Source organism: Larus michahellis, chromosome 9 (assembly GCF_964199755.1).
Source record: "Larus michahellis chromosome 9, bLarMic1.1, whole genome shotgun sequence".
NCBI classification, from domain to species: Eukaryota; Metazoa; Chordata; class Aves; order Charadriiformes; family Laridae; genus Larus; species Larus michahellis.
The window spans coordinates 20,240,991-20,257,717 of NC_133904.1; the positions used below are offsets into that span (position 1 = coordinate 20,240,991).

General features: G+C 37.2%; 1 protein-coding gene across 1 annotated transcript in view; it reads left to right on the forward strand.

Moving 5' to 3' along the window:
• The window catches only part of CHRNA5 (cholinergic receptor nicotinic alpha 5 subunit), a 19,936-nt gene continuing 3,209 nt past the window's right edge, over positions 1–16,727 (forward strand). The window contains exons 1-5 of the mRNA XM_074601100.1: positions 1–161; positions 10,234–10,385; positions 11,170–11,214; positions 12,672–12,781; positions 14,514–15,345. Of these exons, the coding sequence (XP_074457201.1) occupies positions 44–161; positions 10,234–10,385; positions 11,170–11,214; positions 12,672–12,781; positions 14,514–15,345 (1,257 nt within the window). The 5' untranslated portion in view covers positions 1–43. The remainder of the gene's footprint in view (positions 162–10,233; positions 10,386–11,169; positions 11,215–12,671; positions 12,782–14,513; positions 15,346–16,727) is intronic.

The following is a 16,727-nucleotide window of genomic DNA, read 5'->3' on the forward strand; positions in this document are numbered from 1 at the left end:
CGCGCTGCGGGGCTCCGAGGCAGCGGGGGGCCGTGCCCGAGCCATGGCTGAGCTCGGAGCCTGGTCGCGCTGCGGCCGCCCCTTCCTCCTCCTCACCTGCCTCTTCGCGCCCTTTCTCGCCCAGCCCAGAGCCGGCTCCGCCGCCCGCGCCCCGTACGCGGGTAAGGCACCTGGGGGGCGGCCCCGTGCGGGTGAGGGCCAGCGGGGGGGGCCCCTGGGGAGGAGTGGGTGGCGGGCTCGCTGCCGGGGAAGGGGGAAGGTTGTACCGGAGCCCAGGGGGTCCGCTGGGCGACTGGGGGTGGCGGGAGCGCCTTTCGTGTGGTAAAATGAGGCGGTTTTTTGCGAGCGGGGGAAAACGCTGGCGGGGTTCAGGCGGTCGCGCTTCGTTTTCCCCCCCATCAACTTTTGCCAAGAGGAGGGTAAAATAAGGCTGATCCCAGGGGGAGGCGGGGTTCTGGCGGTCGCTGAGGAGTGCTGAGGTAGGGATTGAAGGACTTCGGCTAGTTTTTTTAAAAAAAGAATCAACGCGACCTAGCGAGACCGTGGTCAAAGGGGCTGCCCCTGTCACACATGAGGGGAAAAATGCCTTTGCCACCGGCTTTTCGGGTGCGTATCAGTCTTGACTACCACACGCTTCATTATGCAGTTGTTACGCTTTTTAAGTGAATATATAACGCTTTGAAGCGTCTTAGCTTTCAATTTTTCCCCCGTTCACTTTCTCAGGCGAGGTCCAATTGTAGATTTGTGGTGCATGCTCTTTGCGTTTGCAGCTGGTATGGAGGTAAATTTACAGAATACATTGTAATAATTGCAATATCGCATATGGATCTGGCTGCGCATGAAAATGTCCCTCTTAAGATTTTATAACAGAATTCTTTTTAGTTTGGTCATGCATTATTTCTTAGACTTCAAAAGAGTCAGTCTGCTAATTCAATCAGGATGTAACTTTCAGAGTTGAATGATGTAAAATAGCATGTGAAGCTAAAGTGTTTATAAAACTACACAAAGATTAAAGGAGCAAAATCAATGCTCCTTCAAAGAATTGTTTAGAAATAGCTTTTTCAAAGCATTGCTTTTACGTAATTTATGGGTACCTTGCTAAGAGTTTTGCAAAACATCTTGAAGTCATAACTGCAACATTTACAAGCAGAAAAATAAAATTGGCTTTTTTAATATTAGCCCAACATTGAAAAAATGGTCGTAAGTATGGTTTAAGGAAAGTATATGGTATCGATGTCTTGGTTTTAATTCAGCATACAAAAACTCAGTCTGTTATTGCTAAATGTGGTTGAAAAGATTGTTCTTGGTCTCTGTATTTGGAAGAGTAGTGTTTTTCATCATGGCAGAATATATTACTATGTGAAATTGTGTTACATTATGTGGTATATATGACTATGGAATTGTAATCAGGTTAAGACAAATTTTGCCTTTTGTCACAAACCAACCATTTTGACTTCACTGAGAGCTGATACTGATTGTATATAGTGAGGATAAAATTTTCTTTTCACAATTTGTTTGCTCCCAAATAAAATGAAATTTGCTGGTAAGAAAATGAAAAACATTATAGCTACCTATTATTACAGTATAGGTCAAATGAAAATAATAACCTAAATCAGTGTTGTGTACATACAGTTAAAATTATCTTAGAGGTATTTCTCTGCATGTGGGTAGAAGTGAATTATGGATGTGACTTTGTTTTTATGATCCTTTAAGAATGCTTACAAATGAATTTGGTGTTTCCTTTAGCTGTGCAGAGGTGAACTAACCCTTTATCCTGGATAGCTCTGATTTGACTAGACAAAATACATGCTGATCTAAAATACAATCAAGTTTTTTAAGTTTTGTTCTTTGCTCTGACTCTTAAGCTAACAGGTGAGACTTGAATGCACAAATTGAATTGAGATTAAAACCAGCTATAGCACTGCTGGGCCATGCTGCAGACCTGTGACAGTGTTTCCTTGAGAGTTCGTACACTGGAACATTTTCCACTTGGCTTGACTGATCAGATCCTTCTCCTTGCCCAAGAGGAAGCTGCAAACCTGCCTGCTTGATAGGTTTCTTGTGTTTTTTCTCTTAAAATATTTTGTGCTTTCTTTAGAGATTCCTAGGAAGAAAAACGAGAGCATTGATTTGTGAAGAAATGTCTGTGTTGGTTTGTAGAAGGAACTGCGGAAGGAAGTACTTGCATACTTTCCCACTTTTCAGAATGGTAAAACCTGAGTTCTGTATGATAGTGTATATTCTGAAATCTCCTACGCTGCGTCTGTTTTTGAGCAGAGTTTCTGATTTCTGTGAGCTGTAGGATTGTATGTTCCAGTGTATTCGAGACTGGAATTGAGCTACGTGAGCAAAACGCTACTGTGGCAGAAGGTTGATGCCAGTGTGCAACTTCTGCAGCACCCAGGGCTGCACTGACAACTTGTGAGAAGCCCAAGGCCTGTGTCTTATTTGCATGAACGTCTTATTTATATACATGGTGGATTTGTGTTTACTTCCATGATGCATACCCTCTAAGTCTATATGAATAAATACTTTTAAGATTCTACATGCTTGTTCTTTCTTTTACTCCTTGCACTATCTACACTTGTGTACATGGGTTTTGCTGCTTGCATTCAGCATTTCTCAGTGTTACAGATCCTGTTACAGAAAAAGTCCCCCTGGCTTCAGAGTGACCAGAATTTTTACCCTGAGGCAGGCTGATGTGAGGCAGGCTTTTCATGTGCCCCAGCTGTTGGGCAGGGAAAAGGATCACAGTTCTGTCTGCTGAAAACTGGAAAATGTTAGTGTCAGTGAACTCGCAAGGAAATGCTGTGCCATGCCACAGACCTGTAACGGTAGTGCTGCATGTGACTCTTAATCAGGAGGCTACTGCTGACAATAGCTTCACTATAGAGTTCTGGAAGCTCTTTGGCATATTGCATGTATTTACCATAGAATCCATAGCAGTTGTATTCTGAAATAAATGATTTCTGTTCCAGTTAGCTCTCAATCTAAGACTCACAGTCAATCCGTAGTTGCTCATATCTGTTTCTTGATTAGTTACAAACTACATGGCAGTATATTACACTGTTATTAATAAAACTCGTAAATGTATTCATTAATATGGGCCTCAATTGTCCCTTCATGCTAAGCTATTAAGGGATAGTTTAATTCTACTTTCCAGTTATCAAGCCAGAAATCTTTTAAATTTGAGTTGAATGTAAGAAACAACTTCCCTGCTTTCTATGTGCAGCTCTTGTACCTCTGTTCATATTGGTAAATGTTAAGCAATATTGCAGTTTAAAATCCTTGATGGTTTTCATGTCCACAATACATCATTTCATTTTGCTACTGGTTGGCAGGAGAGTGATGTGCTGGGTAAGAGAAAAGGCAGAAATCCTTCTAATAACTTGAAAGCCCTGGAGAAACAAAAAATTGTAAAAGTTCCTGCAGCAGCTGGCAGCTGCCAGGCATGTATTAATACACAGTGATAGAAATACAAGGCTGTCACTCTTATATCTCAACCTTTGAAAGCCCAAGACAACCTCTGAACAAAAGAAAGCAAACCAAATTTGCAAAAAAAAAACATTAACAAGAAATGGTCAATAACGGGCACCTTTTCCATGTAGGTGTAGTGATGGGCTTTGGCTTAATTTTTTAATTGAGAAAAAAAACACTTGTAGGAAGTACAGAATGTAATAACTGGCTTTTCTGACTTTTGTTCAATAAATTGAATGGAGTTAGTAATCCTGCTTTGACTTACAGACATTCTAGTAAATATGATTTTGATCTTTCTAAATGCTTACTGTTAACTAAACACTTGGGTGTTAGTGATTGGATTCTTGGCAATTGCTAAAGTATAGAAGGAAAAGTAAGCAAAAAAATTGAAGACCATACAGGAAGTATCGCTCATGGCCCTTTTAAAGGGAGGGTGGAATCAGTACAGAAGTAAAACTTCCATTTTATATGTCATTTAATATATTATGTATCTTTTCTGCCTAATGAAGTAGTGGTAGGAGATCCTTTAAAATGTAAAGGGAGGCTGAGTCAGAGATCTGTGTAGTTAATATTGAACACGATCTTGTTCTACTTTTCCCTGTCTGCTGCAGTATAAAAATGACTTGCAGTTAGAATTGTCACCAGCTACATATTGTGATGTTACTGGGTTTGTTAGGAGAAAAATTGTAAACTTTAAGGAGGAAAAGCACTGATGCTTACTGTAGAATAAGTTAGTTTGTAGGAAAGATGGAAAACTTTTTTTTTTTTTTGGTCTCAAAATGGTCGCTGAACAATTCTTAGAGTAAGTTTTAGACAGTTACCATTGTGCTTCTAGACATCAAAGTGTTTCGTTTGTTATAAATTAGGTAAAATATATTATTTAAAAAAAATAACAGGATCATCTTAATAGTGTACTAAAGGTAGGTGTACTGTATGTATTCATTCACCTCCCTGGATTGTAGGCAAAGTATTAGTTGTATTGTAGTTTGTAGTAGTTAGATTTATTGATAACATTCTGTATGTTATGACAGTACACTGTTAGAGAATCTAATGTTAACTACAAAGTAAGGATATTTTGCCATGTTTATTGTCCGTAGTAGTGTTCTTTTTCATTATATGAAAAAGTGGTATGTGATTATAAATCTGCAGTAGTAATATATATGACTTCTGAATCTACATCTTAACATTAGGCTTCTAAAAAGTGACCCTTGCCCTTCTCCCATGGACCTCTTGAAAATGCACCAAGTAGCGATCCAAAGAAAACCTGAAATCATTAACACTCAATTATATTGATTAGGAAATGCTTTGAACTACATTGTTTAAAGTATAAGGACCAGTGTTATACCTGCAATCCCAATGTGGTTCTTAGACACTTTACCTAAGGAAGTGCAGAGGAACATAGAGTTCACAAAAAGTCTGTTCTTTGGAGAAACGTGGACTGTGATGTTCTCTCATTTAAAACCAACCAAACAAAAAAATTATGAAAAGATATGAGGTATAGCTATAATATGAAATATTTAACTGGTAATTTTTATAAAAAGAGTACTGCTGCTAAATCATATTAAGATGCTAAGATGTTTCATCCCATAATGATACAATAAGAAATGAAGTAAAAAGACAGATTTTACAAAAGAATAACATTTTTGTAGTTTGTCTGAAGCATTTAAAAAATCTGCTATTAGCAGCACGAGTGAAATTTTGACTTGAGGATGCTAACAAAATGAATAGACCTGTACGTATTTTGTCATGCTATTCATGAAACTGAGACCCATGTAATACTTCCTCTTCTTTTCTAAATAGCTCTTCCAAAGTATGTTAATAAAAGAAGTTTGTTAAATGTTTAGGACTGAATTTTAAAATACAGTTGTGTCCAAGATCAAGTGTTTAATTAGAATTTCTACTTACTATTGGGTTAAAAGTGTGCTCTAACTACTTCAAAGTTTAAAAAGTCATTAGTCTGCTTTGTACATAAATGTTTGTCTCCTTTTTGCAGAATTCAAACTTTGGTCGTTCAGCATTTTGTCATGTGACTTACATGTTTTTTGCTGAACATGGAATCATGTTGAGAGGGAGTGAGCAGAGAAGAGTTTCAGACGTCAATAATAAAGTAAACGTTTGTTTTGGGGTTTTATCACTGAACAGTATACCTTTGATTTAGACCACAGAAGTTACCTGACCTCAACAAAAATAAAGCCACACAAATACAAGCGTGCTTAGAATTGCCCTTCAAAGGCTACAAATCTTCTATGGTTTTTTTTTAGTACAGTGAGCTAGTAGCAGGGGTGAGTGCTTCCATAATCTCTTACCATCTGATTTAGTATGAGACTTGTATTCCAGGTTGCTTGTTTGTTAATCTTGCTAGTCATACATTTTAACCTCTTTCTGCTTTTCTCCAACCATTATACCCGGTCTGGTGCCTTAAGCCACTAACTGTATTTTACTACTTTTCCACTCTTCCATACCTTTTTTCTGCTTGCCACCAGTTTATGTTTTTTTCTTAATGGTGTTAACACCAGTAAGTCACTAAGAATTACACCCTTTGTTATAATCTTAAAAGCATACAGACACATGGAAAAGAGAAATTAAACATATGCAGTGTGTTTAACAAGTGAGCTGTGTGGTCCTATTAAATAAAGTATGGAAAGGTAGGGGTGGTTTTTTATTTTATTTTTGCTGACTCTTAATATATTGTTACCATCTCCAGCTTCCTCATGGAGTTCTCCTTCATATAGGCTGTCTTTTATAGACCAGTATGCCCCAGTTTATTAATAAACTGAATAATCTAGAAATATGAAAAAGTGTGGATGTTTCCGTGATAGAAAAAAAGAAGAAAAAAAATCAGTTGAACTATATTGTTAGTAAATACAGTCATCTTAATAAATCAGTGAGTATACTTAGGTCTGAGCATAAAATGTTTGAAAAAAATTCTCTAAGTATATAGAAGTGGTAAAGGAACATGTCCCCATTTAGCATAGCAGAGAAGATACTGTGCTTTAAGAGAAGCTTAATCTGGAAACAGCATGTACCCTGAAGATGCTGTATTGCTGTGCAAGAGGTCATCTTACAGGAACACAGAAATGGTGAAAGTGCAACTTTGCCTCTGCATTGCTTCAAGGTCAATTAATGGAGAGAGAATACCCAGCTGCGTAGTCATTCTGAAATTGTACAAAAAATTCAGCTGAGAGTTGTAACTGTAAAAGGGAAATGTAATTAAAGCTAATTCATAAATACTTGATTTTTGTAACATTAGGCTGAAATATACACAAAACCATTCATAATTCAGGAAATAGGAATATAGAAATAAATTAAGTTGTGTCTTCAGGAAGTGTTCTTTTGGTCTGTTAAAAGCAGGACTTTCCAAATTATGTACAGTTACAAATAAGAAAAATTTCTTGGCTAATGAGGATACACTGAAGCTAAGGTCTCAATTAAAATAAATGTATTTTAACCTAATAAGCTGTGAAGGTGGGTTGTGTGTGTGTAACATTCTGTTGCTGGATCCTTTTTGGCAGCAATTCTTATTCTCCAGTGTATTTTCATGTATCCATCTGAGATATGCTCAGTGGTACAATGCAAGCTGCCGTCAGTTCTTTGCCATTACACAACCCGCATGTCAACAGTCTTGAAATGGAAAGATGTTAAATTGTGTACAAATAATACATCTCGTTAAACAATTGGTTGCTAAGTGTTTGTGGATGAATGAAATACATTGTAAATAGATAGATTTGTGTTTTGAAACAGAAGGGCGAACTGTCTTAAAACCCAAGTGCTGATTTGTCCTTGTACTGGTTTCAGCTGGGATAGAGTTAATTTACTTCCTAGTAGCTGCTGGGTTGTGGATTTAGTATGAGCATAATGTTGATAACACATATTGGTTTAGTTGTTGCTAAGTAATGTTTGTATTAAGTCAAGGACTTTTTCAGCTTCCCATAGAAGCTGAGAGGGAGAGTAAGCAGGGAGAAGCTGGCCAAAGGAATATTCCATACCATAAACGTCATGCTCAGTATAGAAATGGGGTTTGGTCGGGGAGCAGGAATCTGCGATCACTGCTCGGGATGGGCTGGGCAACCGATCACTGGGTGGTGAGAGCAACTGTATAACATCACATTATTTTGTACATACTTTTACCATTATTACAATTATTTTTTTTTCTGCTGTTACTGTTCTATTAAACTGTCTTTATCTCAACCCACAAGGGGTTTTTTCCCTGCCTTTTCTCCTCCTTCTTCCTGTCCTACCAGGGGGTGGAAATGAGTGAACTGCTGCGTGATCCTAGTTGCCAGGTGGTTTAATTCATGACAGGCCTGCAATAAGAACTGTTCTGCAGCATGTTAGTGTATGGAAAGGTTTGGAGGGAAAAGGAGTCGTCCTGCTGCTCCCACTTTGATCTTGTTCCTTAAGCTACATTCCGCTTTTGCTCCTACAATTAAATTTCAGAGAAAATGCAGTTAGTATTCATAACAGTAGTTCTACTGGACTGCCCCAAACCTGCTGTGCAGAAGGCAGGGAATTCTCTTGTGGTTGGGCTCTGCAGTGCTTCGGTGTTTTGTCAGAAGGATCTTTAAATGCAGCCTTCTGCAGCGCAGCAGAAAGCAGCTGCTGTCAGAAGAGTTGGTGAATGGGAGGGAAGATAAAAACTTACATTGCCTTAGTTGTCTAGGCTGCAGTGGTTGCAGTCACATAAAACTAGCTTAGGTCCATCTAAATTAATGGCTTAAATGGTGTTAGTCAAGTCTCTGCAACGATGCAAGCCATCAAACTGTTGATCAAGTTCCGAGGTAGATTTGACAAGTTGTGTTAAAATGAGAACTGATACCCTAAGTAAGTATGATGCTACCTGACATAACTGCCAATTTAGTAATCCCAGGTAATACTAAACTTTTAGCCCTCTTTGATGTCTAATAATCTCTGATTTACCCAACGTTGATGGTAATGAACTTCAAATAGAAATTGTTTATACTGCCTTTAATTGATGTTTTTGTTTCCTTTACCTTCTTTTATGAGAAAGGTTAAATACCATCAGTCTTTTTTCTGCATGTATCATTCACTACTTCTATCTACTTCTGTTACGGTCACTAAATTTACCTCCCCTCCAAACAAAATAATGTTAATCTTTTAAATCTCTCCTTGTATGGATGACTGTCTCTGGTTTTAATCTGTTTATGACATTCTCTGGTGCTTTTCTGTTTCTGATATATCTTTTTTTAGATGGATGCTGTTAGCAAACACATCATTTCTAGAGAGGTCATGCCATACATTTATGTAATGGCATAATATTTTAAATCTGCATTAAAGAGAGATGGTTGTGAACATCTTTCTTTGGTTTAGTCTGTCCCTTAAACTGACTGTAATAATTGTTAGACCTTTTTTCACCAGTAGTTTCAGTCAGTTTAAATCTCATCAGTGGCTAGTAAAAATCTTTGTCTAGAGCATATGTTCATGTCTTGTGGTGGTTGCTCTGACTTCTCTTGGGGAATTGGAGACCCTTTTGGAGCCATTCCTTTCAAGCTGATGCGTGTAGCTTGTGCTGCTTCTTGCGGTGATGGCTGCCTTCTGGTCTTTCACACTGCCTTTGAAAGCTGTTCTTACTCAAGTTACTTAGCTAGACACTGATCTTGCCTTTTTTCCCTCCCTTCTCTCTGTATCTTCCCGACGTTTGTCATTCTCTTGTTATTTAGGGTATATAATTTTTTTGCATGTGCTCTCATAACAGAGAAACCTTAAACTTTGTCTTTTTTTGGGTAGCAGGGTTTCTACTGATACACTTTAGGTGAGACTGGATTGGTAAAAAAACCTCATTTTTTGTGGATTCCCAAAGATAAAGGACAGCGGTTGCTTGGTGAAGTCCTTTAGGACAGCTTATATATCTCGTTTAAAATCCGGGCTGCTTTCTGCCTGCAGTTTCTGCAGCTACAGTACTTTTTTTTTTTTTTTTTTTTTTTTTTTTCCCCCAAAGCACTGGCATGTATTCCATTCTCTCAGGAGACAAAAAAAGACATTTAGTTTCCACTTCTTGTAAGCTATACAAAGATTTTTGGCTGTTCCAGGTCAGTCAGTCTCCAGGCATTGAAATGACTCCTTGAGAACTATGAAAAAGTAGTAACTGAATGTATACTATTACTTAACTAGAAAGGTGTCTTCCAGTCAATATAACATTAAACTAGGTAGAGGATAGACTGGTAAATAGATAGACACAAGTGCTTAAGATACAAAATAGCGTGGGGGGAAGAGTGCTCTACGAGTACTGCAAAGCTTATACATCACAGATGTGACCAAACATTAGAAGAAATAATGTATAAAACATGAAGAGACTGATGTTTCAAACTGGAGCGCAAGTTAGGCAATATACTGGAGACCTGTATAGTGTAGATGTAGGTTTTTTAAAAACCACCTTGTTCTAGAATGATATAACTTCAGTCCCTCATAGATAACCCTTCTGTTCTGGAAGAGTTCCCTAATTGCATGGCACCAGGTAAATTATATAAGTGCATTTTGCCTTTATTATTGCTTTAAGAATTATCTTAATGTTCTTGAGTCATAGATTTTAAAAGTGTGATAGTGGTATGAAGATGCTAATAAAACCACATAATTTTATAAAATTCTTCTTTCGAGACCTTGGCCATGCTTCCGGGGAAAAGGGGATAAGAGGAGAAATTTAACTCTGCATAAACATAGCTTTAGCTCTTTGGACACAGGAATGCATATGGACACTATTCATTTAAATCAATGTTAATAAATTACTTTTTTTTTATATAGGTATATCTGAACCTTCTTTTATTGCTAAAAGTGAAGATCGATTATTTAAATATTTATTTGACGACTATCAAAGATGGGTTCGTCCAGTGGAACGCTTGAATGACACAATAAAAATAAAGTTTGGCCTTGCGATCTCTCAGCTAGTAGATGTGGTATGTATAGTAAATAATTTTGGTTTTTTTCCCTTTGTTCTTAAAATTCTGAAACATAATGTCATATGAAATAATTGTGCATATTTTAGCTTAAACACAGTAGATGAAACCTCTGAAGTTATTACCACTGTAATAAAAAAATGCATTGTAGATGGGGGCATGAAGAAGTGATTGTGAAAAGGTTGAGAAGACGAATGGCTCTTAAGTTTAGTGGACTTTTTAGAAAAAATAAAGAGTGAAATTCTTAAGCCTAGGGAATTGTGTTTTCATTTATTTATTCAATGGGAAAACTACGTGTTTTTAAAATTTATCAGTCTCATTTCTGTAAAATTCAGGAACACTTGCAAATACTGTTCTTCCTCCCACCTTAAGCAGCAAAAAAAGCCTCTAAGCCTTCAACTATGTGACTTCCATAGTAATGAAGATTATCTCTTTGCATTACCTGTGATGTAAAAGAGATCAACCAGATTAATTTTTTTCCCCTGATACTTATTCTCTTCGGAATATTCTTTTCAAATTGAATTCACTGTTTATAGATATGAGTGTTTCTTCTGCATGTTGACTGTTCCTTTATGTTTCCACAGAGAAACAGTAAGACTGCATAAGATTCAGTCAAATAAAATATAGTTAAATAGTTCTCATGTAAACATAGTTATCAGGGACAGAAATGCTTTTAGAAGTGTATTTTGTATTTTAAATTACAGGCCTCTGTGAACTAAAGCAGCTAGTTACTATGAATGTACTGTGCAGATCTTTTTTCATGAAATATGCTTTATTTTTATAGGATGAGAAGAATCAATTGATGACGACGAATGTCTGGTTGAAACAGGTATGTGTAAAATATTGATGAAAAACTCTGAAGCTTCATAACTGCAAGTCAAAAGTAGGAAGAAACTTTTCTAATTAATTGTATTTTCAAAAAAAACTTAGTTGTTGCATGAATTTTTATTTTAGATAGTATCTTTAATAAATGTCCCTGGAAATGCTTTAAAGGATTAATTGTTACAAAACTCTTAAAAAACCAAACCCAACCTGCAAACAAAAGGTAAGGTTAAATTTACCCAATTAAAAAACATCTGATATGGTATTGCATGGCCATTTAATATACCAAGGTGCATGTATCCAACCATAAAATTTACTGCTTCAGTAGGTAAGTTTTCTTTGAAAAACTGTATTAAGAAAAGTATGGGTTTGTGTAGTCTTTTGTATAGTAGTTATAAGAGCTTTCTCTTGTCGGATATTGAGATTATTGGATAAATATCACTGAAGAATTTCAGGTTCAAAATTGTATATGCTTGCTATAAAGAGCTATTTTTTCCTCTTAAGAATATTTATTTATGGTCAGGAGAAAGCCTCAAGCTTTATAATAATCAGAGTCCAGTGTTGAACTTAATGGCCACTATTAACTTGGGAAATTCTGCTCACAAATCATTCTTAATTTAATTTAGAAGAATGTTTGCAGACCCTGATTATACTTACTAGCTTACTAAATTACTTTTGTTTTGGCTACTTCCTTTGCTTTTTTTTTTTTTTTCTTTTCTTTTTCTTCCTGTTGTTTCCCACTCCCTTCTTTTCCAGGAACTGTAACTTCAGGCAAAGTTTGTTTGTTTGTTTTTCATTTCAGGAAAACTTTGAGGCTACTCAGCAAGTATGAGAAGGCACTATGTTGATGATAACACTTTGTGCCCTCTTAATAGTTTCTGCAGAACTCGTCGCAATTGAACCAGTTCAAATAAAATGAGAATGGACCTGAATATACATTTGTAATTCTATGTGATGGTGAATTCTTAGAAACTTGAATTTTAACTCTTGAGCTTTTAGTTCAAGTATAAAATTACCGAAGTACTACTGTGCTTTTAATGGTGCTATTTTTAGTGTCGCTTATAGAAATAGGAACAACTATCTTGTGAGAGTTGCAGCATGATTATTTTTTTTGTGATGAAAATGTTTAAATTGTTTCTGATTATCTTCCAAAGTCATTGATACTCAATCAGAACAAACTTTTTCCAAATTTAATTGTCTATACGCTACAATAGCTCTTACTTATGTATACATGCTCTGAAAAAAAATTTTAATATCTTAAGTTCTGTACAGAAATACTGTCAAGTGGCTCTTAAAACAAATATTGGATGAGGTAAATAGATATCTGTTCAGCAAATTCACTGTTGTATACAAATTTTAGAAGCCAGGTTTTTTTAATTCCCTTTTTATCTATTTTCATCCAGTCTTGCCCTGCTTAAATCAACTTCACAATAATAATAATTTTTACATCTCTCATATCCACAGGAATGGATAGACGTAAAATTAAGGTGGAATCCTGAAGACTATGCTGGAATAACATCTATTCGTGTCCCATCAGATTCTATTTGGATTCCAGATATTGTATTGTATGACAAGTAAGATTTTAACCTTTTCATATGAAATACCTTTACTTTATCATACAAGCTTCTTCTGGGAGGCTCATTGGATAGATATGCATGTACATTTAGTAGAGCTAAGAATGTGTGTAAGAATTTGCCTCTGAGTGCAAATGGATTTTGTTGCCATGTTAAATGCTTAAATGTTTTGGTTTGTTTCTGTATGGAGTTTCTAGTCTCTTTGAAAAGTTTATTTCCATTTCTTCATGTAAACTCTTTTAATTAGAAAACAATGTTGTCTTGCACAGTGCTGGGCACAAACAGATAGTGTAGAGTGATGGGAGGAAAGCAACTACTTAGAATCATAGAATTGTTAGGGTTGGAAGGGACCTTAAAGATCATCCAGTTCCAACACCCCTGCCATGGGCAGGGACGCCTCCCACTAGATCAGGTTGCTCAGAACCCCATCCAGCCTGGCCTTAAAAACTTCCAGGGATGGGGCTTCCACCACCTCTCTGGGCAACCTGTTCCAGTGTCTCACCACCCTCATGGTGAAGAACTTCTTCCTAACGTCCAATCTGAATCGACCCGTCTCTAGTTTTAATCCATTCCCTCTAGTCCTACCAATACCCGACATCCTAAAAAGTCCCTCACCAGCTTTCTTGTAGGCTCTCTTAAGATACTGTTAGGCCACTACAAGGTCTCCTCAGAGCCTTCTCTTCTCCAGACTGAACAACCCCAGCTCTCTCAGTCTGTCCTCATAGGAGAGGTGCTCCAGCCCTCTGATCATGCTCGTGGCCGTTCTCTGGACACGTTCCAGTACATCCATATCTCTCTTGTAGCAGGGACTCCAGAATTGGATGCAGTACTCCAGGTGGGATCTCACAAGAGTGGAGTAGAGGGGGAGAATCACCTCCCTCGACCTGCTGGCCACACTTCTCCTGATGCAGCTCAGGATACGATTGGCTTTCTGGGCTGCTAGTGCACACTGACGGCTCATGTTGAGCCTCTCATCCACCAGCACCCCCAAGTCCTTTTCTTCAGGGCTGCTCTCAAGCCAGTCACTGCCCAGCCTATATCGGTGCTTGGGATTGTGCCGACCCAGATGGAGGACCTTGCACTTGGTCTTCATGCTGTTCTAAGTCATATTCAGCATGGATTTAAAATGAAGTACACTCAACTGTAAGGCTTTTTGTTGTTTTTTGGTTGGGTTTTTTTTGAGAATTAACAGACCTCAGAAGCAATAACTTTGGAATTAACCTTTCTGCTCAACTCAGGTGTATATACAATGCTTTTACTTTCCTTGACTTGTTGAGTCAGGAAAAAAGGCTGTTGCAGTGATTGTAAAGTCAAGTTTGGAGGTGGCACACCAGTACTATTTTACCTGTTTTGTGACTTTTTTTCTTCAATAATTATGATTTGGCCAAATTGAAAGGTATTTATGCGGTATTACCAATAGAAATGCACGAGTTTGGTCATGCTGTTAAAGGTCATGATTTTTACAGTCCTTTCATAAGTCACTGGGACCACAGAAAGTTGCACAGATTTTTTCATGACTTGAAAATATTCTGCACCCTTCCAAAGCAGTTTACCTGTGTAAGATTCAGTTTTAACAAAAAAAAAAGTTGACTCTGAACACAATATAAAATTTGGCTATGAAGGGGGAGAAGGGATAAACAGCTAACAGCTGAAATGACAATTACAAAATGTATTTTCGTGTTTAAAAACACACACCCCTTGTAATTGTGTGCATATATTTCTTCTCTTTTAGTGCAGATGGACGTTTTGAGGGAACATCTACAAAAACTGTGGTAAAATATGATGGCACCATTGCTTGGACTCCACCGGCAAACTACAAAAGTTCTTGTACTATTGATGTAACCTTCTTCCCCTTTGACCTCCAAAATTGCTCTATGAAATTCGGTTCTTGGACTTACGATGGCTCACAGGTTGATATAATTCTTGAAGATTATGATGTTGACAAAAGAGACTTTTTTGATAATGGAGAATGGGAAATTGTGACTGCAACAGGGAGCAAAGGAAATAGGACTGATGGATGCTGCTGGTATCCTTTTGTTACGTATTCATTTATAATTAGACGTTTGCCACTTTTTTACACGTTGTTTCTCATTATTCCTTGTATTGGGCTTTCGTTTCTAACTGTCCTTGTCTTCTATCTTCCTTCAAATGAAGGTGAAAAAATTTCACTTTGCACTTCAGTACTGGTATCTTTGACTGTTTTTCTTCTAGTTATTGAAGAGATTATTCCATCGTCTTCTAAAGTTATCCCACTTATAGGAGAGTACTTGGTGTTTACGATGATATTTGTGACGTTGTCCATTGTGATAACTGTCTTTGCTATCAATATTCATCATCGCTCTTCATCTACACACAACGCTATGGCACCTTGGGTTCGCAAGATATTTCTTCACAAACTTCCCAAGCTGCTCTGCATGAGAAGTCATGTAGATAGATACTTTGCTCAGAGGGAGGAAACAGGAAATACGAATGGATCAGAATCATCTAGGAACACCTTGGAAGCAGCTCTAGATTCTATTCGATATATTACAAGGCATGTTGTGAAGGAGAATGAAGTTCGTGAGGTGGGTATATTAGTCATATTATGCTGATTTTGTAAAACCAGAAATTAGAAAACTAAGAACCAGTTTACTATGCAGTTGCATATTAAATACGTCCTTTGGGATTTCCAGTTCTTGGCCTTGACTGGAAGCCATGTAATGATTTCCACTGGAAAGAAGTACAAGTATGGTACAATACTGAGAATTCTTAGAGATACTGGGCTGATACAATGCAGTCCTTGGGTTCTTTAAAGTCTTTTGCTTTCTTCTAGAAGTAAGTGCATATTATTAATTACATATTTTCAGAGATACTTGTCTGTTACGAGAGCATGTACCATAACTGTTCCCTACAGTGCTGCTGGATGATGAGAGAAGTAGGTATTTTTTATTTTAATGTTGTACCTGAGGGCTGTCTGAAAAGTGTATTTGCCTTACATTTTCAGAATAAATGCTGCTAAGCCTTATTTTGCAGCTTTCAATTCCAAATAAAAACAATTTTAATGCTCTAATTTATATTAGTTTAAATACAAGCTATAGCCTTATGTTAGTCATTTTATGCTGAGCTCAAACATGGTCTCGATGCTTTCTTGAGTGTTCTCTTCTAGGCTTATTATTATTCGTCTCTAAATTATATCAAAAGATGTCAAAGGCTTTTTTCAGTTTGTACATGTGCATTCTGAACTATCTTTAATGGATATTTACACCATTTGAGTAAGATCATTATGGATCTGTTTTCTTTCTGTGCTTTTTAAACTAGCACCGTTGGAACATCAGAAGCTTAAATGTTCTTTTCACGCTAATACAGAAGTTTGCTCTGTGGTGTGGTGATACTGCTGTCTGTTTCTGATGGCAAGGCCTGAGATTCTTTCAATTTATACAGAAATTACTGTCTTCAGCAGTTACTGGTTGCTGAGAGCGTGTTCGCAGATGCTAGCCTAGGAGTAAGCTAATGTCTCTAATGTACCTTCTCAGGACTTGACTCTGACATTATCACAAGGGATCCAGCCTAGATTTTGAATAAATGTATCTACTGTACTGTTAAAACAGCATCTAATACCCCTGCATTGTATCAACAACACAAATAGAATAGTTTGCTATTAAATACCTGATTTCCTATAAATTAAGGGTTGGTTTTCTTTCTCTTAATGAACTTACTCTATTTCACTGTGAGTGACGAGACAGGTGATAAGTATTTTGTTTCTCAGGTGTAATGTTGTTTTTACTCTAAACCTCAGAAATTAATATGTAGCTGACTGGGGATTCACTTGTGTTTTGTTATTTGGGCACCAGAGAATGCAAGCTTTAATTGCAAAAGTTGTTAATACAAACTGCACAGCTAGTGCTGTTGTAGCCTTGCCTCTTAGGAAGCAGTAGGCTTGGGAAATGTGGATAGCCCCAGCTCGAAT